At 41.3% G+C, this 26,453-nt stretch overlaps 1 protein-coding gene across 1 annotated transcript in view; it reads right to left on the reverse strand.

The window, feature by feature from the left end:
• Positions 1-26,453, reverse strand: part of LOC134634141 (sodium/hydrogen exchanger 9-like) — a 68,757-nt gene that overhangs the window by 13,344 nt on the left and 28,960 nt on the right. Inside the window, exons 9-12 of the mRNA XM_063483206.2 lie at positions 24,668-24,756; positions 23,228-23,341; positions 20,237-20,348; positions 19,222-19,375 (exon numbers count right to left, since the gene is read on the reverse strand). Of these exons, the coding sequence (XP_063339276.2) occupies positions 19,222-19,375; positions 20,237-20,348; positions 23,228-23,341; positions 24,668-24,756 (469 nt within the window). The remainder of the gene's footprint in view (positions 1-19,221; positions 19,376-20,236; positions 20,349-23,227; positions 23,342-24,667; positions 24,757-26,453) is intronic.

The raw sequence follows: 26,453 nt of genomic DNA on the forward strand, positions 1-26,453 counted from the left end.
TTTTCGAGCATGAACGGGTTGTTAAGTTCATGCTCTAGCACCTCGATCTGATTTAAATCTTGACTTTATCTATGCCACTCCAAAACCTTTTTAATCCATTCAGAGGTGGACTTGCTGGTGTGTTTCCCAACATTGTCCTGCTGCAAGTGCGCTTGAGCTTCAGGGCACAAACTGATGGCTGGACTCTCCTTCAGGAGTTGCTGGTAGAGAGCTGAATTCGTGGTTGCATCAGTCATACCAACTTGTTCATGTGCTGACGCAGCAAAGCAGCCCCAAACCATCACACTACCGCTACCATGTTTAACTGTTGGCTTGATGTTGTTTTTATGAAATGCTGTGCTAGTTTTACAGCAGATGTTAAGGGAGTCAAAAAGTTCAAGTTTTGTCTCATCAGTCCACAGAATATTTTTTAAAAAGTCATGTTCTTCTTTAGATGTTGTTCTGGGTTCTTTTGTGACCTCCTGGAGGCGTCGTCGAGTAATTTTGATAGACCGGCCACTCCTGGGAAGTTTCATCAGTGTTTCAAATTTTCTCCATTTGTGGATAATGTTCTCACTCTGATACACTGGAATCACGAACCCTTAAATATGACTAATTATTCCTTTCCAGACTGACAGATGTCAATTATTTTCTTTCTGATCTGTTCCTGAATTTCTTTAGACTGTGGCTTGATGTGTTGCTATTTGAGATCTTTTAGCTTACATCACTTTGTCACATAGGTGCTATTTAAGTGATTTCTTGATTTAACAGATCTGGGAGTAATCAGGCCTGTGCGTAGCTAGTGAAACTGGCCTCATATGATTAATCACAGCTTCTATCACATCATCAGTTTTTACCTTACATCACTTAACCCCAGCCGTCGTTCTCCTCTTCTTTTTAATGTAACATTTTTCATATCGCTATCATCTCTACCCTTTCTTTCCCCTTTGTCTTCCAACCCCACTTCATCTTCTCTTTGCTAATTTGTCTCCCCTTTTAGCATTTCAATATCCATTTCACTCTCTCAGATCACTCTTCCTGTCATCACCACCTCTCACCTTCTCTCAATCCTCTTTCTTCTTTCTCACCACCATCTCTCTGTTCTCTATTTTCTCACCACCACGTGGATCAATTCTTTCTCTCAACAGGAACAGAAAGGGAACTGAGATCAAATTTGTGCTGAATTATTCCTAAATTCCCTGAGAACCGCTTTTATCATGCAAGGGCTAAACTGGAGCAATTTATTTTAGCGAGGCGTAAAGGGCTGTGGAAGAACCTTGTGGATGGGGCAGGCTGTGACAGGCACATGCAGCCTGCACTGCATGTGACGCATCCCCTTCAGCTGGTGGAATGCATTCTGTGGCGACAGGCTCTGTCGCTGAGCTGAAAGAAAGAGGAAAGGGCAGATATGTTGCGAGGGAAGCGAACGAGAAGAGAAAGCTGCGGGTGTGAGCAAAGAAGAGATGGCGAGTGCAGCAAAAAACAACAACAACAACAACAAAAAAAGTAGTTTTGAGTTTCTTGAGTATGACGGAAGAATATCTTTGCTGACAGTGTCAGAATGAGTGGATGCTATGCTGGAGAGTGCGTGAGAGAGGCAGGGAGAGTGAGTGAAAGATAGGACAAGACAGCCAGAGAGAGACAAAGAGGGAGAGACATAAAAGAGAATGGAAAAACAGTTATGTGGGGCTCTCACTCAATCCCAATGCAAGAGAGGAACAAGGAGATAACAAGGCAGTGGGCGTTTGTGAGCCGGTGTCCTTTCACGGCCTTGCTTTTCAAATTGATACGCACCCTGTGCACTGTTACCTTAACATTCAGTGCACTGGGAATCAGACAAATCAAGTCCAAACTAACTACCCTGTGACTGTGAGTTCACATGAATAACTCTGTAAATGAATTAAAGTGGACAGCCAGGGGAACACAGCGGGAGAGAAAACAAAGTGCAACAGAGGAGGAAACGCATGTAAACTTTGCATAAATTTATATCTACTACAGGAAAATAGGGGCGCAGACGACAGCTGAGTCATAGCTACTTTTGTAATGAGCCTCCGCAGGAATATGCGATCCTCCCATGGCCCACTTGTTTCTCCAAATGAGGCAGAGTTACCCCCATTCTGTACGGAAATCACATCCCATGCAATAAAAGTCAGTCAAAAAGAAATTCACCGAGGAGTAACTCAACCTCCTGCAATCTGGCAAGATTGTAAGACTGAGTTGGTGCTCCTGTTGTGCAAGTCCTCAGCATTGTCCAAAATCAAAGCCTTTTCTCCATCAGTGGCCTTTTTATGTGCTGATACAATCATGTGTCGCAATAAGCTCCAGTGCTCCTCAAACATCTCTGGACATATTCCAGGATGACACAACACTTTGTACGGGGCCCTTACTTGACGACTCATCCGGTTCTTTTGGGGAACATTGCTATTAATAAAAGCATGTTTTTAGGCCCGGGTTTTTTTATGTAAGAGAATGAACTTTTTTTTTCTTTACCTTATCTTGCGCAGCCATACATGAAAGCTGGAATTACACAGCAGAAAGCACCCTCACACACTCATAAATATCTCCTTACAAGTTAATACTTCCACTGTGCCTGAGAGAGAAGTGGAAGAGCGAAATAACTTGGCCTTGGGCAATGATGAAGTAGGTGGTAGGAATGTGTACGCGCAAATGTATATGTGCCCGCGTCTCCAACGGACTGTTATCACTCTAGCTGACAGTAATGGGCTGATAAAGCTGAGCTCACTGTCTTGCAGGCACACTGAACATGAAGCCCCCTGAGAGACTACAGCTGCTTTGCATGTATACCTCATTTATACACTGGGGGGAGTCTACAGGTAGTGTCTCAATGTGTTTGCCAGAGATTTTGCCCCCCAAAAAGACTTGCAATTGTTTATTAAGGAAAAGAAAATTAGATATAATTGGAAGCTTAAGTTAAGAACAATCAAATGAGCTTCTTTTTAAGTTCAAGAGCTCAAGCATGAAATACTTAGCAGGCAGGGTAAATTAAGTTACAGCACTCCTCCCTTGTGCTGTGCAGGCAATGTACAAGTTCTTTTTTTCACTGCTCTGACAGAGAGGCAGGGGATAAGGAAAACACGGAAGAAAATCGAAATAGGGAGGGGGCGAGACAAAGACAAAGAGGCAGAGTCTCACAGGGACTGTGTTTGCTCTATACTGTGAGTATGGACAAGAGGAAAGCTCATCCTTCCAGTTTCCTGTTTGAAAATCCCATTTGGCTGTTCTTCTCACCGGGGACACACTGATACCATATTCGACAGCTCTCAGCAACAGAGCCTGGAACCAAAACTGACACATACGCAAGGATATTTTCTGGGTTTAAATTTTGCCCCACAGACTTTCCAGCTACAGCAAACACACTTTACCCCCAATCATAACTACAGAGTACTTCCAGAAAACAGAGCACTTTGTTTTGCATTGCCGATCGGTCAATTTCGAAGCCATTTGTTGACAAAGTATTGAATGTAGGTGTACAGGTGCTGTTACATATGCAATATCATATAAAGGCGACTGCAAGCTCAACTGAAGCAAAATACATGTACGTGTGTGTATTTGAATAACAAATAATTTATCGCACTACAGTTAATTCATCAGTAAAAGTGAGTAGATGCTCAGACAACATCCAGTAGAATTTGTGTGTAGATGCAAAAATACAAGCTACAGGTTATACGGGTTATCGCAAAAAGGAATGTATCATGTGCTTGTGATGTATATGACTATACTCCAGCTCTGGCATTGAGCTAAAGAAATAAAATAAAATAAAATCCCAAAACAGTGCAGACATCAATACCTGCAATGACTCGTAGGCTGGTTTTAAGATTTCAATGTAGTGTAGGCTTTGCACTGACAATAAAAAAAGCAGCAGTTCAAGCAAAGCAAAGATTAAATTAAAGACGTGCCCCCCTCTCACTGTGCAAGCATTATGTGTAAGTAAACACAATGACACACATGATTATGACTTCAGAAGACGTGTAAATATATTTGCCTGATCCTTACATGCCATTTATACTTTGCTAGCAAATGTGAATTTAAAAAACCTTGCGGGCTGCAGGAGCTGCCGAAGAATAACACTGAAGTTATCGATATGCGATAACTAACCACAATCACACATTATCCGAAACAAAATCCTGAACTTGAACTGCAGATGTCATGAGAAAGTCGAGCAAAGAGCTCTCTCACACCCACAAAACTCCAACACCCCACCGTGAGCTCTGCAGTGCAATCAGCTCCACAACTATGCACGAAACGAAACCTTCAAGTGCCTAAACAGTCAAGCGCGACTGTTTAAGACATTATATATTGTGCTAGATACTGCAATCTTGGATGTGGACATTAGAACATAATGCCTTTCCAAGCCTTAAGACAGATAAGTTCATGCGAGCTGAGCCCTGTATCGCTCAGTGTTATGCTGTGGATAAGGACATAAAACTGGAACACAAATTTCCCTTCCTGATACTGCAGTCTAGCAAAACAAAGCGTCATAAATGACCAAGTCCTCGACTGTAATATGTAGGTCGATCTACAAAGACCCAGAATGTGCTTTAACCTAAATTTCAAATCACTTGAGCTGGTGTAAAAATAAAACTGGCAGGGTAGTGTAGAGGGACGTGTGTGCCTGAGATGCACGTGTACTGAAGATATTAGCGGGGTACGCAAAGCATTTACATAAGTGCACGGTTCGTTGTCCTCTTCTTATCTCATCTAACCAGACAAAACTTTTTATATGCTCTGCCATTTTGCTCACTGATGAATGATCACCCACTCAGCAGATGTCCAAATATTATGTTATCTTTTCTGTTGTTTGAACTGAGCTATGAGATATCGATGGCCAGAAATAACTCTGGATATGTAATACCAAGTTAGACGTTTGGGCTAGTCATAACCTTAAGCAAATTACTTACAGATTTAGCACAGTCATTGCAATGGAATTTTCCCATTTTAAAAATACATTTGTTATAACTTGGGCTGTATTTTTTATGCATTTAATTTACATTTCATGTAGACAAAAGACTTTATTTAAAATTTTAGTTGATTAATCTGCCTGAGAAGTGATAACTGAACCCCTTTGCCTTTAAAAATGCCTTTAATCATAACATATCATAGATTCAACATGACGCTGGAAGCATTCCCCAGAGATTTTGGTTCACATTGACATGTTAGCATCAGTCAGCTGCTGCATGATATGAATCTCCCATTGCACCAAATCCCAAAAGGTGCTCCATTGGATTGAGATCTGGTGACTGTGGAGGCAATTTGAGGGCAGTGAACTCATTGTCCTTTGAGTTTGAGATTATGAGTTTTTGACATAGTTTGCATGCCACAGAAAATGGGTACACTGTGGCCATAATGCAATAGTGGTGAGCAACAATACTCATACTCAGCTGGTACTAAGGGATGCAAGAGATTATCCCTCATTATACCACCAGCAATTTAGTTCAATTCAATTTTCGCCTCAAGGCTCTTTATATTGTGTGGTAAAGACCCTACAGCCTGAACTGCTGATACAAGGCATGCACTCAAGTCATTTATTCCAAATTCTGACTCCACCATCTGAATGTTGCAGCAGTAACCAACACTCATCAGACCGGGCCATGTCTTTCCAACCTGTTGTCCAATTTTGGCGAGGCTGTGTGAATTGTAGCCTCAGTTTCCTGTTCTTCGCTGACAGGAATGGCACCCGGCCATTCTCCTCTGACCTCTGGTATTAACAACACATTTTTGCCAAGTCAACTACTGCTCACTGGCTATTTTCTCTTTTTCAGACACTAGAGATGGTTGTGTGTGAAAATAACAGTAGATCAGCAGCTTCTGAAATACTCAAACCAGCCCATCTGGCTCTAATAACCAAATTCAAAGTCACTTAGATCAATTTTCTAACCCATTTTGATGCTCGGTCGAACTTTTATTTTTATATTAAGTCTGACAAATTAAAGAATCAATCAAAATGTCTCTTTACTGTCATACATGTGAATGTATGCTGTGCAATAACAGAAAATACAGACATTCTGAAATATTACTTAATCACATTTTTGCACAGATGAGATTAGGAGATTAATAGCAGTCTAGTCTTCCAACAACAACACAATAACGCCACAGCAATCAGCTGCACATATTTCTCTAAGGACTGGAAAAAGGGGAAAACATCTACCACCCTAAGTAACATTACCACCTACCAGCAACTCTAAAGCTCACCAATTACAACCCCAATTCCAAAGTTGGCATCATGTGTAAAATGTTAACACAAACAAAATGCAATCATTTACAAATCTCACAAACACTCATTTTATTCACAATAGAATGTATAAAAACGTCTCAAATGTTTAAATTGAGAAATTTTACTACTGTATGTTAAACATTAGCTCATTTTGAATTTGACAGCAACACGTCTTGAAAAAGTTGGGACTAGGGCAACAAAAGGCTAGAAAAGAAAGTGGTGCTAAAAAAAGAAAGAGCTGGAGGGACATTTTGCAATTAATTAGGTTAAATAGCAGCAGGTCAGTAACATGATTGCGTATAAAAAGAGCTTCTTAGAGAAGCAGAGTTTCTCAGAAATAAAGATGGGCAGAGGATCACAAATCTGCAACAACAACCAAAAGTCTAGAAACTGTGGAACAATTTCAAAATAATGGTCAAGTATCTCATCATCTTGCATTAGTTTCTATCTAGAAAGACACCACTGATACTGAAAGGTATACACAGGTTTCAGAACAACACATGCTCCCATCTAGATGATGTCATTTTCAGGGAAGACCTTGGATTGAATCATATATCAGACAAAAACGGGACAACAATCATCTCCAAAAGGTCCAGCTGCAGGTCTCCTAAAAGTAAAGTAAAAAGTAAAGATGCTCACATATTCAGCTGGGTTCATGCTGAAGGCTGAACTGCTTTATGACATCAACTTGAATAATGACTGTTAATAACTTGCAAAGTGATTGAAAATATATTATTCGCCTCTTGCATTACTGCTCACTGGTGTGTGCGCACTGACAAGTCACCGCGTTGGCATCAGGGAAATCAAACCAGATTTAATCACAAATTTATTAATCTTTCAATAAGTATGTTACTAGTCTAGTGGCATTTGCCGGCAACTGCTACATCATTCATACTTTTGGGGCAGAACTACCCCTTTAACATGCCTTGATTTCTCCTTCCTTCCTGTTCTCACTCCTGCCAAACTACCCTCAAGGATATGAGATCAAGTGCCTTCTTTCGAGCCACGGCAGGCTCTAAGGGGATGTCTTAATCTTTGGTTGTCGTATTTGGATGCTGCCATTTCTTTCTTGTTGAGGATCAAGGGTGATGTCTGCCGACACCACCTAAATACATCAGGAGAATCTCAGAGAAAGAAACCACTGGTAACAAGACTAACTTGACAAAGCAATTCCAATAACTTCAGCCTGTTTTGTATTTTATATGTTGCCCAGGGAAATGGGCTTGTTTCTTTCCACTGCAGAGATGACTGTAGGAATGGTTGAATGGTTAACAGCACTCTGCTTTTAGATTATTCAGTATAGAGTACTTTGCTCCATAATGCTGACTGTATCATGTAAAATTTGTCTCCTACGACTGCAGCCAGCTGGTCTGAACATTAGTCAAATGTACCTGATAAATCGCACGTCCCAAAAACTGGTATACTGTCATGTCTGGAGACGCACAGATGAATGTGTTGCAGCCACATAAGTGGCCTGCGATAGCTGATTCTGGGTTTTGACAGGGATATTATCAACAGGCTATCTTCCACCTGCTCACTCATCTGCTGCCTCATCATCCTCTACCTTCCTCACAATGCTGCTGCTGCTGCTGCTGTGGGGGAGATTGTTCTCTATATGTAGGTGCTGATGAAATTTTGAGGGCGAGTGGTGAATTATTTAAGAGGGAGGATTATGAAAGCAGTTTCTTGGCGCGTTGCTGGCGGGTATGAATCGATATGAGTCCTCCCCAGCCCCAACCCTTCCTTTCTTTTTTATTTTTTTGCCTTTGCTCCCCCTGAAACCACAGACCCTCTGAACAGAAGTCCAGACACATGGCCAGGGGGCCGTGGCAGCCTGGACAGCCAGATGTACTGTGCCCCATGAAATACAGTAGATGAGAAAGCAAGCAGAAAGAAGACGGGATTGTTTAACTCTGTGTGTGTGTCTGAGCGTGCAAGAGATACAGAAGGGTCTAATTCAGACTGACCACATCCACGGGAACAGATGGCCCACTCAAGGGCTGCCAAGACTGTTCTCCTTTTCCTCTGGTTCTGCCTTGGGGCAGGGGTCTAACAGTCAGGAGGCTGTACACTCAGATGCCGGGCACACATAGACACAAACCCACATTTCTGTTGTGAAGTGTCACCCATAGCTATGTGCCGGTTGCAGAACAGTTTCATACAGATGCCTTCAATGAAGATTTGATTGTATGGGCTTGATTTGTGCAGTGCCAATGCTCGGAGGCTTTTGAGGCCGAATAAATGACCATGTTCCCAGCACTCATTCTCCCGTTTCACTTGATTGTCTCTCAGTGAGTTAGTCTGCATCCATTTCGCTCTCTGTCTCTAGCCACCACCCCACACAGACACACAGCTCCCTTCTATCTGCTGAAACAATAAATTTTTCCCTCTTTCCTCATCTGTGTATTGGGAGTCCACATTTGACCAGCGCTTTTGTCCTCTCTCTGGGTGATGATTTCCTGACTCTAGAAATAACAGCTGGGACTAAGAGTGCAGATTTCGGATCAAATGGTTAGGTTTTAGCCTTGTGGCGAACTTTACTGAAAAAAAAAAAGTCCAGCTTATTTATATATCTCAAATTTTACCACTTCCTGACTCAAACTTAAAATAGCCCAAATTTGAATAAATAACTTGATATTTTGAGTTATTTTGTAATAAAATCTAGGCAAAAAAGTGCTGTGTAGGGAAATGAGCTTCCCTAAATTTTAGCATGCTGACGTAAACATTCAACTCGAAGCATCACTTTGGAAAGTTACAGCCTCAAAGAGATGTCCCAGACAGTATATGAAGATGTAGATTTTTAATTAGTCTCACCTTCTTGACTTCAGTGCTGCATTCCAAAGTCTTGCTAATTAAACTGTGAGAAAAATGTTTTAATAGTTCATAAAAATGAAGGCCCAAACTGTGAAAATAAGAACTAGGTTGTAAAGAAAATAATTTTCTTTTATGCAGTACAAAAATAAACTTAACTCAATTGATTCTTTCAATCTTTTCTGGCTGTCTCTCTCTAATTTTCTTTCTCCATCTTTCCCTCCAATGTGCCTGCCGTTAATTCTTCAAGAGGCAGACGGCTGAAATTATAGAGGGCTAAAAATAATGGCTCTATAAATAAAAGGTACCCATTGCGAGTGATTGAGAGGTGAGGTCGCGAGGCAGCTGGGGATGCTGGGAAAGCTGAATTCATTAGCCCTCTCCGCTTCCAAAAAGAAGCTCCCACAACTCTCACGCAAAAACAAACTGCACAGCCTCCTTGTAAACAGCACGCACAGTGATGCAGCCCTGGGATCCAGAGTGCTTCGAACTCTCTTCCTCTCTCTACCTCTGCAGCTCTCTGCAGTGCTGCAAATTTTGGCCCCGTCGGTACCATCCATCAGTCCTCATTACCGCTTTCGTTCTGAGCAGTCCATGCAGTCCCCATTCTTATAGCACTGTTCATCCACCAGCAGAGTGGAAAAATGTGCGTACATGTGCATTTGCATCTGTGAATACGTGAGAGGGCGTGCGGCAGAAGCACCCCACGTCTATTTTATTATTCATACTCATATGTGGATCCTCTTTCAGCCCACAGACACCTACCACGGTTACACACAAAACATACTGATCCAGTCCCAATATATTCTTCCCCACCTGTTTCCCTCTTTCTTTAAAAAGACCAAAAAAATGTTCATCCACAAACCCTGTGTGTATTCCATTTGCATATTTTGCATCCTCATGCAAAATGTCCCTATTTCTGTATTTATAGCATCATTGTTGACTGAAACACTCACATGAATAGAGACACATGTGGCCGCTTCTCTTGCCCTGATGTTCCTTTTAATGGCCCTCCTCCTCCTCCCTCTGTATTGACGTCATATCCATTAGGTCGTGCCTCTGGGCCTTTTTAGTGAAAGCTGAAGCACAGGGCTCCAGTGTATGAGTCCTCCGTCCAGAGTCAATCTCCACCTGATAAACTTGCTGTATTGGCCGATCTGACAGATGCGGTTACCACGGCAATCTGTTTAGTCTTTGCACACTGCTACGACTATCAATCCACTATGAGAGTAACCCATTGAACTGTGCAGGAAAACCAGCACACTAAGAGCAGGTTGGATGCTCCCCTCAAGCTATCACCTTTTTTCGTCTGCATCCACAAACACAGACACACAGACACGCAGACACACACACGCACACACACACACACACACACACACACACACGCACACACACACAGTGTTCAACTATCTACACTCCTATGTGTGTTGATAGGTGAGATAAGATAGGACTATCTGTATCTGGTGCCCGAGAGTAACCCTGGCAGGCTAATGTGAAGAGATAACATTTCATGTCTGATCAGCATCAGAATCATAATTTACCTTCATCTTCCAGCTTCCATCTGTCTCACGATGTTCCTCTTCAATAACATCCTTACCTAGGTCCCTACCTGTTCCAGGAACTAACCTTTTTTAAGACCTCGAATATGGCACTGAAGTCTCATCAACGCTGTAACCTTACAAGCTGAACTCAGTGACTGTTTTTTCTCCTTCATGAATACAGAATGAGTTTGAAATACAACTTCAGCCTAAGCATAGCAGCGATTGCCAGGCTTCAGTGGTATCAGTGTTGTGTTGCTTTGCCTAGACAAAACTGGCTAATGCCTGCTTGAGGTCATGAATATTTGGAGCTGAGAGCTCCCGCTGGACAAGACCAAGGGTGTATTTTGTTGGCAGATCCTCTTCCCTGCAGAGAGTCATCTGAAATGTTAAGTTAAAACCCGGCTCTTGGACACTTCAGAAGCTTAATCAGTGGTTGGTGCGGCTGGCTGAACTCGCAAGTCCCCACTGTGTGAGAGCAATGAGACTAATACAATGAAAAATAAGATTTAACTTCGGTACAGCAAAGGATGGGGAGAACAGGGGAATAAGAAAAGTAAGGATAACAAAAACAATAAGAAGAATAAGAAGTAAGCTGCCTTTTATATTGAAAAACAACAGTGACAAAGTGTTTGGGGCTCAGTATTATAGCTCCAATCCATCACTGGATCATCGGCCTTCATTAATAATGAATGTGTTTTGTTGGCATACAAAGTGGAGTGCAAAAAATGGACAGATGCATATTATGTGCCAAAACAGACTGACAGGGAGACAGCTACCTAACCCCCTCAATCTATTTATTAAAAGGACTAAAGAAAGACGAGTATTCTTACAAGTTCTGAAGTTCACAAGGCTATTGTACAGCTAAGATTGAAATCTCAATACTGAATATATATTGCATTTTTTAAGGGAAGAAATTATAGTATTTGTTCCCTGTCTAAATTTCAAAGTCATTCCTTGTTGTAGATTTGTTTTCTAATACACACTTTTCTTGTGTTTTTCCATTTTCCTTTGTTGCAAAGCAATCACTTTGACTGAACAGAATAAAGAATATACCAATGATGGATTTAAGCTTCTGTCTCTCTGTCCCCGTTGTCTTCTTTCATTATCAGAAGGGGCAAACCTATGCAGGAGCCATTCATCTTTGGAGTTCTTTGAAGTATCTTCCCTCCGATCAGGTTGACGCCTCTTTATTATGGGCAGTGTGTATTTGCCTGTGTACATGAGGATATGTGGCTGACTTTCCTCTCTCCTTCAGCCTACTATGAAGAGGGAGGATCTACACGTGTTAAGTCTTGTTCTAATACTTGTATAAGACTTGAAAAAGGCAAAAACTGCAAATGTACATTATAATTTGATGAAAGCTGCTGTTAAAGCTCCCAATATTGACACTTGAGAGGCAGATGGATGTCAAAGGCACAGAAAGAGAAGGAGAGAGGGAGTGAGAAAGAGATAAGAGGTCAGTGGGGCATGAAGGAGAGTAAGTGACATCAGTTTTCCACCCGTCCATCTGTCCTCTCAAAACAAGCAGGCCAGTCATTAGCCAGACTCCAGCTGTTATGCCTTAGCCTCCAAATTTTGAATACTGCTCATTTGAATGTGCACGCACGCACACACACACACACATGCAGCAGAGAGCAAAGCCTGCCCTCAACAGGCACCATGAAGTATTTTGAAATGGCATAATTTCACAAAGGGCAAATGGGATACATGGGAGCTTTCTTCTCTTCTCACATCCTCGATCAATCATTTTCACGACATGAAGAACGCAGATTGCACAAGTCTATAGCCGACCTAGGCTCTTTGTGAGGCTGTACATTGCAAGAGCTGAGATATTAGTAAAATGCTTACAATGACACTGTTAATAGTGATAGCTGGCAGGTAATTTTCACTATGCTTTCTGTCACAAGTTGGCCTCCTTGTTGTAGCTATGCACAGAGCTTATGTTGATAGAAATAACCTGTGTTTTCCCCAAAATTTGATTCTTATCAACTGGACGTAGCGTTTTCAGTAGGAAAAACGTTTCGTCACTCATGCAAGTGACTTCTTCAGTCTCAGCTGACTGCAGGTTTCCCCAATCTTATAAACAGTACATTTGCATAATGATTGTAACTAGCACTGCTGACGAACAATGGGCTGTGAGGTCAGTTCCTTGATCATTAATATGCAAATTGTCATGACCACTGATCAACATCCACTTATCAAAGAACACTGATCAACAACCACTGATCAAAGACCATTGATCAATGATCAATGGCCATGAGTACCATTCACAGAGAGTTGGGGAATGGCTGCAATCACAGAATTGTAAGATGGCAAAAGATGTACCCTTAGGCCCCCTCCTTGATTCAGAGATGGTCTTTCCCTTTTCACGTAAATGGCCTCCTTGACTCCGCGCTCAAACCCGCGTTCCTCCCTGTCCAGGATGTGTACATCCTCATCATTGAAAGAGTGTCCACTGGCCTGTAGGTGTATAATAAATAGACTGCAGAGTCCTGGCCTGACGAGGTAGCTCTTCTGTGTTGTGCCATCTGCTTCACCAATGGTTGTTTGGTTTCCCCGATGTATAAATCACGACAATTCGCCTGGCACTTAACAGCATACACTATGTTACTCTGTTTGTGTCGGGGGACCCGATCCTTGGGTTGTGTTTTGGAGTTTGAAAGCCACCGAGACGCAGTGTTTACAGAAAATGCGTCCCAACTGCGCCGATTCTCCTGACACACAAGGGATCACTAAGGGTTTTCACTTAGGCAGTGGTTGTCCTTCTCTACTGGATCGGCTGGAGCTTTCTTTAGGTGCCTTCCCAGCTGTGACAAATGTCCAGCTGGGATAACCAGCTGTGTTCCGGTGGATGATGAGAGTCAAACCTTAAATGCTGATCCATACATGTTGGTTTATGGTACACATCAACTTTGTGTGATTGCAGCCATTCCCCAACTCTCTGTGAAGACCATTGATCAGTGATCAATGGTCTTTGATCATTGGTTGTTGATCAATGGTCATGACAATTTGCATAGTAATGGTCAAGGAACTGACCTCACAGCACATTGTTCATCAGCGGTGCTAGTTACAGTCATTATGCAAATGTACTGTTTATGAGAAACCTGCAGTCAGCTGAGACTGAAGAAGTCACTTGAATGAGTGATGAAACGTTTCTCCCACTGAAAATGCTACGTCCAGATGAATCAACTTTTTGGGGGTATTACTTCAAAACTAATTAAAAATGACTGAATTGACTGAACTCACATTTTTATGGCAACAATTTTAAAATGTAGCCTAACATTCAACCACTCAAACTGTTTTTTTCTGTTCAGGAATGAGGGAACTAACTGTAATTTAGGATACTAGTGAAAAATAATCATAATAGGCTTTACTATTTTTCTTATTTTTGTAAAACAGCAAATTTCAGCATTAAAACCTTAAAAACACAAAGAAGTATTCTGGTAATTACCAGTACTGTTAATTTAGGGCAGCTGTGGCATAAACCTTACATTGTATGTTGGTTAAGTAAATTTAAGCACTGTATGTTTTTTTGCCATTAAATACATAAGTATGCAAAGCACCAGTTGACTGCTAGTAATAGATGATCATAAATAATAACAGTGATTGAGGAAAATAATGACATTCAAACGAAAATGGCTTGAAGAGGACATGACTGGCTATTCTTCAAAGCCTACTGGCCCCAGACTGCTCACTGTGACTGGGTTTCAAATCCCCCAAGGGGCGCCCTGCCACCTCCAGCCCACATTAAAGCCGAGGAGATGGACCGAGACTGAGAACCAGCAGTGTGACACACACACTGTGCATCTGAGTGTGTCTCTGTGTTTTGCCTTTTTTTCACAGGCCAACATATAATTATGTCAACTATATATAGCTGTTATAATTATCGGTGCCATGCATCAGATGAATATAGCAAAAATAAAAATGATTTGAAAGCGACTTGTTCTGAAGTCCACTGCAATCTGCCCTGGTGTTTAAACACTGCCTTCGCAATAACAATAAAATTCCTCCTGCTGTCAGATTTTACTGCACTGCATCAAGGTTGAGCTTTCATCTTTGGTTGGTTAGTTCTTCCTGCACTTGATTGCACTTCAGTGAAAACAGAACCCCCTTTTTTGTTCCTTTTTAATGTTATTTTTGGAGTCTTTATTTTGGGAGTTGGTCTTCCAAAATTTGTGTTGCACCTCCTGCTGAGTACAACAACATCTCTGGAGGTTGCTGTTGAGCTTACGAAAGAAGCGCAACAATGCAGAGGAGGAGAACCAGAGAAAATAACGATTACACGGCTTTGCAGTTGTGTCCCAATATATCAATAATTACAAGGGACTGTACAATAAAGAAAAATAGCATTTTCATTACCACGTGCAGTAAGGTGTAAATAATCAGTTTATTTTGTGGCATCATGATGAAACTCATGCTGCTGTGAGTGTGGGCAATAATGTACCCTGAAATTGAGACTGAAATGGAGGAACTGTAGAGAGGGAGAGGAGGACTGGGAGACAGTCTAGCTTTAAAAGCACATTTCATCAAGCGAAGTGTGATGTCTGGACAGTGAGCTGAAAACTGAGGGAGCCTTTTATTACACAGTGCTCATATGGTCCATGGTTTTAACAGTCTATCTAAGCATGCAGCACATGAATTTCACATTGCAGTCTAAAAGACTCTTCACCCCCTCTAAGCTCAGCTCATTCGTGTGTAGCGTGCCTCTATCGCTTTGTGTTTGTGCACTTTGTTTGTGTGTCTGTGTAGTACAATGTAAGCATCTATAGATAGAAGAATAGAGAAAAAACCCCAGTGCAATCAAATACATTTTTCCCCATTTGTGCCTGACTATAAAAGCTACTTTCTTTGTCCTTCTTGAATTCTCGTGTCCACTTTGTGGTTAGAAAACTCCCATGATCTTTTATAATGAAAGATAAAATTCCGATGTCAGTTTGTAAACAACTTTTACTGACAGATAATGTGGTCATTTCCTGTGGGCAGTCATGTAAAAAAAACGAAAGCTTCCTATGAAGTCCAGTGAACAACAAAGAACACCCCATGCCCTCGGTATCTTGTTAAACCACCTTGAGCAGCAGTAACTTGATGTAATCATTTTCTGTCTCTCACATGGTTGTGGAGGAATTTTGGCCAACTCTTCTTTACACCATTGTTTCAGTTCATCGAGGTTTGAAGGCACTCCTTTATGCACAGCTCTCTTAAGGTCCTGCCAGAGCTTTTCAATCAGGTTCAAGTTTATACTTGGACTGGGCAAAGGCAAAACTTTGATTATTTTATTTGTCAGTGTTTGGGAGCATTGTCCTGTTGCACAACTCAATCTGGACCAAGCTTTAGGTGTTGGGCAGATGGTCTCACATTTGACTCTAGAATACTTTTGTAGGCGCCAGACGTCTGCTTTATATTTTTATTTACAATTGAGTTCGTGTTTGTTTTATAATTCATAGATTCATTACATAAGTCATCTTTTTGGAAATTACCCTACAACTTTAGTACACAGAGTTTATAATCAACTCAAGCTGCAAGCTGCCCAAGTCCTATTGCTGCAAAATAAGTCGAAATGGCAACTGTCAAGTGCCCCACCGTGCTCGACAGTTGGTATGAGGTGTTCACGCTGATATGCCGTGCTTGGTTTTTACTAAACATGGTACTGTGCATTATGGCCAAACATCTCTGCTTTGATGTCGTCTGTCCAAAGGACATTGCTTCCAGATGTCTTGAAGTTTGTTCAGATGCAACTTTGCAAAGCTAAGCTGTGCTCCCATGTTGTTTTTAGATAGAAAAGGCTTTCTCCTGGTAACTATCCAAATAAGCCATATTTGTTGAGTCATTTTTAAACTGTACTTTCTGTCATGCACTTTAACATTTAAGGTCTGTAGACTCCAAGATGCACAGTAACTCTTGTGTTGTTGTTTTTTTTTCTGTAACTTCCACGCCTGGGAAAATTGTGGCATTTTGTTAGCACATACCTGATTGCTCCATACAAGCAAAACTGCCAAAGCTTCTGTTTTATCGAGCTGCTCACACTTGCTGATCATCAGTTAATCAAGTGCATCTGATTAACAGCACCTGGCTGCTGGTTACCCATTTAATTCCCGTGGAGGCAGTAAGGGTGTGCTTAAGTTTTTCACAGTTCTACGCATGTAAGAGCACTCGGATATGCTTTTATGCACCCACATATCTTTTCAGTAGCAAATTACCTATAATAGAAGACGATACGATATAAAGAAGTCTTGCCTTAGCATTTATAAATAGCACTTTACGTACACATTTTTGTACCTTTCTGACCAAGAGGCAGTACAGACTCCCAAATACTTCTCCTTAGTTTTACAAGTCATAACTTCTTGTGTTTTTCAATTTCTTTCTAACTCTGCACACCCTCTTGAACTGTATATACAGAACTAATTTTACACAGAGTACAACTTTCAAAGACTCCTCCACAAAACCATTTTATATTTCAAAGATGGAATAGTAGGTAAATTTGCTCCAGGTGAAGAAATGTAATGTATTATTCACCAAAATGAAGTCTTTCAAAATTGCTTCTTGTCCCTTTACTTCATGCAATCGGTTGAGGGGAGGGAGATGAAGAGGGAAGCAGTCGTGGGAGGTTGGGATGGGAAGTGAGGAAAAGAGTTATTCTCTGAAACATGACAGCCCTGGAGGCACGACGCACTGTACTGTGATGCGTTGACGGAATGACTACTCATAAAGACAGTCATGTCATGTGGATAAACAGCGGGCAGATGCATTATTCAGGACAAATATCCACAGGTGCACATGTAGAGTATGTACACAGACACAAAAGCAAGCAGAAGGGAGGGAGTGGGAGGTATAACAGCAATACAACTCAACAGCTCTCTCTAAATGTAAGGGTCTAACACACTGGATAATGTAAAGATTTACACTGCATGCCAGTACAAATCAAATTAAAGAAATGCACATGATTTAATAAAATACAGTATTTGTTACATTAGTGTATTAGTCATAAGGCACTGTATGCTAACTCAATTGCCCTGGAAACAAATTTTCATTTACAATGACAAGCTTGTTACCAGCTAGAGATGGTTGTGGGTGGAAATGAGAGTAGATCAGCAGTTTCTGAAACATTCAGACCAACCATTTCTTTCTCCATTCTGATGCTCCATTATGAATTCAGTAGGTTGTCTTGACCATATCTACATGTGTAAATGAGTTGCTGCCATGTTATTGTCCAATTAGATATTTGTATTATCAGTTAACTGAGCAGGTGTACCTAATAAAGTGTCTGATTTTTGTATATGTTTTGTTTTTTTTACTTTAGCTGTACAAAAAGCTTTACAAAATGTTTCTCATCACACAAATGTTGGCAAATTTGCTCTCCATGGTGCTGGCCTGCCTTTGGTCGCAACTCTGTGTCTCGCTCAAGGACACTTCAGCATGTGGAGTGGCTGAGGACTGAACTGCTTGATTAGTGATTAGTGGACAGCCAGCATTGACAGTTGAGCCAAGTTCTATTAATGACATAATAAAAATGCCTTAAAACCTTCGCAAAGCAGTTCAGCTTGAACCACACAAAAGAGCAGGGTTTGTGAATACAAATCCAGCACCCGGGGAGATCTCACACGGATACTGGCTCTTTCTCTGGTTCATAAACTGTAGAATTACAATTAAATGAAGCTTATTTGACTATAAAAGCTCAAATGAACAACTAGATTCAATTACAAAAGCCAATCTGCAATTCATTAGCAGCAGGCTAGCTCCAGGTTTTGCTTCTCATCACAAATTGTGCTGCTGTGTGTTTCAATTTCCCACCAAAGGAGCTTTTGGACCTACTGTACAGCTGGACTGCCTCTCAGCCTCACATTTAGCTAGTCTTTACTTACTGTATATGGTTTTACTGTTTTGTTTTTTTGTTGGGTTTTTTTTGCCCTTGATCAACATTTGTTTATGGTTTATCTTTTCCACTTAACAAAATTTGTCCATATTCATCGTTTTATTAATTTTTATTGAAGTGTCATTTATCCTTGAAAATCAGGCCATGTTCACTATTATGTACTTCCTCTATTATACTGAACACATTTGCTTTTAGTTGATTTGTAAGGATATCTTTGCATCAGTTGCATCAAGCTGAAATCATGTACACCGCACAGACTTCTTTCACAGACTGTGGGAGTCAATTATACCACTGTGATCTGGGCCATAGATTACCCTTTAATAATATAAGTATCTAATTACCGCCTTGCATCCTTCACGCCTCTTGTGCGCTCTTTAATCATTATCACCCACTGGCCTTGATCGCAGTATACAGACTTTAAATCTTTTGATATGCGCTCCCATATATATATATGAGCACATATTTTACTATTATCTGTATGGGGCACCTGTGGACCTGCTTTCCCCCTGCACTCCAGCTGTGCAAGCCACTAATGGAGGGCACGTTTGCACAAAGGCTGTGTGTGGATGGTGAGGAAGAAGAGGAGGGGGCATCAGAATTCAAATGTGCTCCTTTTACAAAGAGCTGTTGTATTTTGAGAGAGAATACATGTGAGAGTCTAATTAAGTAAATTTGTGGGCACTGGCAGAACAAATGAAGAAGACACAGATGGGCAGATGGAGAGACAGGACGACAGGTCTTTCTCGCATCCCACTATCTGTATCACTCGACAAGGTGTTAGAACCAACCTGATGTCCAGACGCCGCAGCATGGGATCAGCAGCCGTACCAAGTACCCAGATGGTGAAGCCAATCATCAGTAGGGTGGTGGTGAAGATGGTGCGACTCACTTCTGTAGCTGTGTCTTTTACAGCCAGTCTGAAAGCCACAGCCCCCCTCAAACCTGAGGCAAGAGAAGACATTTCTGAGCAAACAGCTGGATTAATGCCTTCCATTAAACCACCAGACAACCATCTACCAACCAATTACACAGAAACTGAGCCAGTTAATAACTCTGTCAATGGGTAACAAATAACACCCTGACAGTCACTATCATTGACCACTTGCTGACCAGCAAATAGCCCTGAAACAAACTCCAAGATTGCTGTACAGTGGTGACATAATGCTTAAAGCCAAAACAATTCCCAGAGCAAATCCTTTTCTGCCACGAGGAAAAAAAAAGATGAGGGAGGTGGTAGCGGCAGCGGTGGGGGAGTTTTGAAAAATAGCAAGACAAGGGCTTTTTATAAAGAAACCTTACGTAAGACGTAAAAGTGGGTCAGACAAGCAGAGAAACATGCTGCTGTGGCGCTACCCCACATCAAAGGTTCCCTTCTCCTGCATCATCAAATCATTCAGGGTGCCAACCGTTAGTCTCAGATACCTCAGATAAGTAAGACTAAGACTATATATGCTTCCACTCACAGGCAACAAATAGATAAAAAGCTTCTTTAAAAAACATAAATCTCAAATTCAGACAGTATTGATTAATGCAAAAATTCTTTCTCCAACAAGGTGAATTATTCTAAAGCCTGAGGTAGGTGCTGGTCTTTGTATTCGCCTTAACTGACTTAATGCGCACACCAACTCGCACTTGTTCCACAGAGGACACATTTTCTCAGCATCTCTACTCATGCCATTAGCTGCAGGCGAGGAAGAGAGTGGAATAATTAGAGCTTTCATGGGATAAATCAGGGTGAAAGTTTTCTTCTTCTCCCCCCCCAGTCTCTCGTAGCAAAAACAACAACTAGAATGAAAAGTGTACCTGCAAACATCATGAAGTGCTGGAACTTGCAAGGTATCTTGTTTGTGCGACCCAGGTTCAGCAGGAAAGATAAGGGGTAGATGTTGAATGCTCTTGAAATAAAGACGGACAGCTGTATGCATTGAATGCATATTAAGGAGAACATTTACGAGACTTGCAGGTTTCATGGAAAGTTGATCATTTGGTCTTATACTGTCGAAAATCTGCCGGGGAATAAAAAAGGGGCGTAAATCACACTGGTTAACTGGATATCATTGATAAGTAATCAAATTTTTTGCTCAATTCTTTGCATCCAGAAAAAAATAAATGCAACACTGTGAGGTCAGGCTATAGACGTCCACCTGTGAATAACACTAAATATTACGCACGTGCGCAAACACGCGAAGAAAAAAAATCTCTGGATATTTTCTGTTTGGGATGAAAACACGGCAAAGTGGCGCCATGCCGAGGCATGAAGCCAATCAGGCTGCGCCAGCTGTCTCTGCCCTCCACACACACTTTGATGTCTCACGTAGGATGAGACTGAATGCTAAGTGTCCTGGGCAGAAGTTATCAAGATGATATCTGTACAATTACCAGGGACATAGCTGCCATCCGGGATACATGTCACGTCATCGGTCATGCTTTTAGAAGAAGTTAGAAATACAGCCTCAGATCCTCTCATAGGTTTTTTTTCCTTTTTTGATAGTCTGATGTAAGTTAAGGGTAAGCTGAGCAGACCAAAGTGAAGAGGGTTTGGAAAGCTCTTTGCTCTTAAAAAAGAAAAAAAAAAGATCCTCTTTGAAATTTGTTGCATAAAAACTAATCTGTGCAGACAGGTAACCCTGCTTTGGTATCAGAAAGAGAAGGGATTTGAGTTTATTCTTAATAAGTCTAAATATAACGGTATAAATAAAGGGACCAATATTTTAGGCAGGACACCTCGGCCTGACAGGGCTATTACTAAAACAGTACTCCCTCGCACCCTGCAGTCAATATTACATCTCACGCACCCTATGGATTTTCAAAAGCAATATCCTGCTCCCAAAAGCAGTCATTTTTCTTTATCAAAGGCCTCTGAGCTATTCGAATGGAGGTAATTAAGCACTTTCATCTCAGCCTCATTTCCAATAAAGCCTATCTCTATTGTCACTGGCAAAGGCTGCAAGCTACGGCGATTAAAATCTACAGCATAACCAAAGAGCGATTAACAGGGTGGAATCACTGGGGTTATTTCTTTTTCATAGACACTTTTAGAGCCGTACAACTGGAATCCGACCTCCACTTATTCATATTTGTACATCCGGGTGATCTTCCTGTATGTGTAGATAGCTAGCCGGAGTTTTTTAAAACTCCTATTAAATTCCTGTGCACTCGTTCCCCACATTTACTGACTTCCATCTAATGAAGGCAGATTGCCAAAAACATATTTTAAAGAAATCAGACCCAATGCTCAAATCATTTGTTTCTTTTCTTTCTTTCTTTTTTTTACTGGCAGTCCCTTTTGCTGGACATAAGAGCACTGGAATAAAGAATCTGCTCAGTCAACTATTTCTACGGCCCCTTTGACCCTATGGTAGAAGATGGATTGTAATAATAATTGCTGGCCATCTGGGCACTGGACTGTGAAAGAACAGCTCCTTGGAGTGCAGCCACTAGAGTCGCTCCTCCAGCATATACTATGGTCGTGCCAGCTCTCAGGAAAGGACAATTGTACAGCAAGCAGCCATCAGTCCATCACTGCCCAATCATTTCTCTCAGAAAGCAAAGCTGACGGATACAATAAAGCTTCTGAACATGAGACATCTGTTATGATAGTAAGATTTTTCTATTTATCATTAAAGAGCAGATCGTTTTTTGATAAGATGACGCGAGTTCTATCGCCATTGTACTCTGGTCTACAAAGGCTGCTGCCAGGGGAGAAACGTATGCATCTCCTGCCTGTGATGGATTTCTTCCTGTATCATATTTGACACTATATGCAAAATATTAAATCTAGACAGAAGCTATGATCGTTGGATATCTCCGAGCTTAGTTTTTTCAAAACCTGGCATTTATTTTTGATATTAACTGTGAATTTCTCTGCTAAACACCATAAATATCTAGATGTCAAGACTAGCTGATTAATGTAACAGCTTTTTGGTCTAACTTTAAACACGTTAAAGTGACAGAAAATTAAGCAAAATGGCAAATTCTCTCATTTTCGTTGCTATAAGATAAACGTGAGGCGGCACGGTGGTGTGGTGGTTAGCACTGCTGCCTCACACCTAGAAGATTTAAATCAGCCAGGCAACTTGGGCTCGTTTGTGTAGAGTTTGCATATTCTCCTTCCCACAGTCCAAACACATTTATGTTAATTGGTGATTCTAAACTGCCTGTAGGCGTGAATGGTTGTCCGTCTCTCTGCATAGGCACTAAAACTTGTCCGGGGTGGGGCTGTTTGCTCTACGATAGCTGGAATATTTTTGCCGATTAATTTTCCTCTTTGTTATTCACATTCACAATATGATTCATATTTGAAATAAAACAAATCAATATTTTCTCATTCTTGCGCAAAAGACAGAACAGAAAGCGTAAATCTTTACATCTTGTTAAAGGTGCAGAAAAAGCTAAAACAGCATCATCTTCAATCCGCTAAATGAAAGAACGGTAAGATAATTTTAAACAGCAAAAAGATTTAAACAGTTTAATTACAGCATTGCTAAAGAAAAACCAAACAAAAACATGAGTAACAATAAGAATCTGTAGAGATCTTGACTGCAGGAAACCAGCTGGATGACATTTGCAGAGCTCTCAAGATCACCCCCCTCCTCCTCTTCCCCAAGGACTGGGGAAGTCACAGTATTGCAATGAGGTAGCAAGAAATACAACAGGATAACCAGTATGATCTACTAAATGACTTGTCATTAAACTAATAGGAGACAGACTGAGTCCTATTCCTGAGATGGGAGTGGAATTCAGAAGCTGCACAACAGGGGGTAAAGTCCTCTGTCATACAGCAGAAAAGGATACAAGTGCCCCAGAAATGAAGACTGGTTCAAATTTATGGCAAGTGAACTTCAACAATATATATCCCATGTAGCCGAAGATGGAAATCTCCCCGAGGAAGCTGAAGACTTCAAAGAGCTGCAAATTATAAAAGGGATTGAGAGGATCGTGAGAGAGAAGGTCATCTGAGATCATCTGTTCGAAGTGGGTGTGTATGCCTGCTTGTGTTGTTAGAAACACATAAATCTATTTACAGAGTCTCATTCTGGGTATCTGCCTCCCCTTGGAGGACAAATGGGTCAAACAAGCAGGGCACAAGTGAGTGTTTATGGTTAGGCCATATTAAGGTTAAGGTAGGGGTCAGAATCAGGCAAGCACTGAGTACACAATGAGTGCAGTCAACTTGACATCCTCTGAAAAAACAACTTTGTGTGCCAAAAGATGGGTGAAAGTGAAGTAGAGGAATGGATAAATAGCCTTAGATCTGTACAAACACGACAAATCCAGTGTTTATGTTATTCCCTTTGAGGCGGCAGCTGCAAACATCTACAGCTCGAGGGCATAATATGGTTTCCTGTAACAGCAGACATGTTCTTGTCATCATCTTTGTGTGAAATAATTTCATTTGAAGCATACTGGGGATAAAACAGCACATCTTTAGGGACCTAAAAAGTCATATGCTAATGAACTCTGCTTTTTATTAGAAGATTATTACAACTCATCGACTCAGGCTCGAGCTTGTCACGTTCTAAGCCAAGCTGAGGAACTTTGGTGTCATATACTGTTCATGCAATGGCATGAAATTATAAGAGTTGCTACAATTTCATTAACCATATTTTTTATTTCTTATATGATTTAGAGCTCTGGTTAAAAAAAAAAAGATATCCAGCTGAATAAGTGAATAAGTGCACTTTTTGGGGATCATAGAAAGAAAAGTATCGGTCCCACTAGCTATTCAACTACTGCCTGTATACACTCAATCACATTTTACCATAAGCTGCATGTATAAACCCTAAAAAATACAGATAGAGGCATTCTGCCAAGTGAACATGCTCTCCTGCAAAGCCAATCCACTTTATAGGCAGAGGCTTCAACTGTGCTGCCTTTTAGGAGTGTCTGTGATAAACAGTTAGCCGCACTATGGTGCTGATAATGAATAATAAATGCACAGATAAGTATATGTGTGTACTTCGGATTTGTTTTGCTCCTCTATAAAGCTTGCTGGCAAAGTGTGACAGTGTGCTAGCCTCCATCTGTGCTCAGCCTTTTAAGTAGATAGCTGGAGACTGATGTCCCACACGGACGCCCGCTGGACAACTGAGCACTAATGGCAATTAATGATCGCTTGCACATGAGCGCGAGCTGCAAATGCTGGCGTCAAGAGTTATTCTACACAAACGAGAAGACTAAAAATTACTGTCAAGCAAAAGGAAAATAAGTTTCGGATGCGCTCTGTTAACCCACCTGCTTGATCCTTGCCCTGCCCTCAGAGGACAAGTTGAGAACTGTGTACCTTGCCTGACTCAAGCCGCAAAACATCACTGCCACAATACCTGAAAGATAAACAATACTTCTGAAATTAATAACAATTCAAAAATGAAATAGCAGCCCCCCCCCCCCCCCCCCCCCCCCCCACTGCCTAAACAACCCCCCAAACATCCACAGCATCTTCTAAATGTGAGCATTTACATTTTGTGGACAAAACTCATAGATGAGAATCCTGTCAACAGCAGGGAGTTGATAATGCGCCGGATCTGATCAGCTGAAAGTATGCAAAACCACTTATACGTGCATATATTAGTAATCAGGATGAGAGAATCTGTATGTTTGGGAGCTGCTTAACACACAGAGGCTTGGGACTTGTCACGCCGAGAATATGGTGTAGGAGGTTCTACCATCACAGGAGGATGATTTCTGAAAAGAGCTTTTGTCTCCATGGTTCAATCCATGTTTTTTTTTGTTAACAAGCCAGAGACGCCGACATTCAGAAAAAAGTGGGGAAATGAGAACAATGATAAATTAAATAAAAGCACTGTTACAGTAATTCATGTAAGCGCTGGTTTATAATATCCAAAAATTAAACCCTCCTGTGTGCAGCCACTCATATAAAAATTAACCGGATCAGACCAGCCCAACCTTGCATCCACCCACTCTCCTGGTTCCAATAATTCTGTAAAAATGTGCTGCCCAACCCAACTCAAGCATCTTTATATATCTGATAAAAACATTTACTTGTCCAGATACATGAGGCTCTGGAAACGATTAATTCAAAAAAAAAAAAATGTTTTAAAAGTGATATAATCACAATCACAATATCAGTTGCGTGGGAGGAGATACTAACAAAAAACAAATGCACGAGACGCAAAGTACAAAAAGGAAAGACGTACAGACAGCAGCCTCTGCTCCTAAGACAGAGGGTGGAGAGAGTGATTAGGCTCACAGGGGAGGCTGGTTGGACCAGAGAGCTGGAGTTTGAAGCACAAAGCATGAAAGGTGGGCTGCTGCCTCGCAGGACACGCTTGGTTCATTGCAGAAATTCAATTTCACATTTTAGCTTCCTTTGCATTGAGCGAATCACAGAAGGTGGAAAAATGTGAAACTGCTGCGATGGGTATAGTAATAGGTAGAAGACAGGGTTGGCTGTAATAAAAATGGCAGCAGAGACAAAATAGCAGCTGTGGTTCAGACTGCTAAATTAAGCCAGTCCATTAGTCTCTCTTCACCATCCGCCTTTACATCGGGATGCTGACATGGACCTGCACTATGCTAGTTCCAGTAATGCTTGGTCAAAATATACCTCTTAGCATTGTGCAACGACATCTAATGGAGCACGCCATCGTGGCAGATCTCATTTTGGTTCCATTTGGTTGGGGGCAACAACATCGTCCTTGGTTTACATAACACTGACAGAGATAACACATCACCTGTCTTCTGCATTAAGTCTCTTTCTAAGTCTTTTCCACACAGAGCACTTTGCAACAGATTAGATGCTTCCCATAATGAGCAGTTGTGAGGGGCATAAGATTAATGACAGCAGGGCTCCCTGCAAGGCTGAGGGTCATTAGACACACCCTCACTAAACTCTAGCAATTAACAGAGACAGAAAGAGCCTCGATTACCAAAGGACGCCAGGGAGGACTCGCATCAGTCATTGCATTCTTTGGTATGATGTGCTGCCTCATCTCAAAGCGACCATTAAACGCCTTTACCGTTAGTGCTGTATAGGGTATAGGGTACCATTCATCACCGA

Source organism: Pelmatolapia mariae, linkage group LG9 (genome assembly GCF_036321145.2).
Source record: "Pelmatolapia mariae isolate MD_Pm_ZW linkage group LG9, Pm_UMD_F_2, whole genome shotgun sequence".
In the NCBI taxonomy this organism is placed as follows: domain Eukaryota; kingdom Metazoa; phylum Chordata; class Actinopteri; order Cichliformes; family Cichlidae; genus Pelmatolapia; species Pelmatolapia mariae.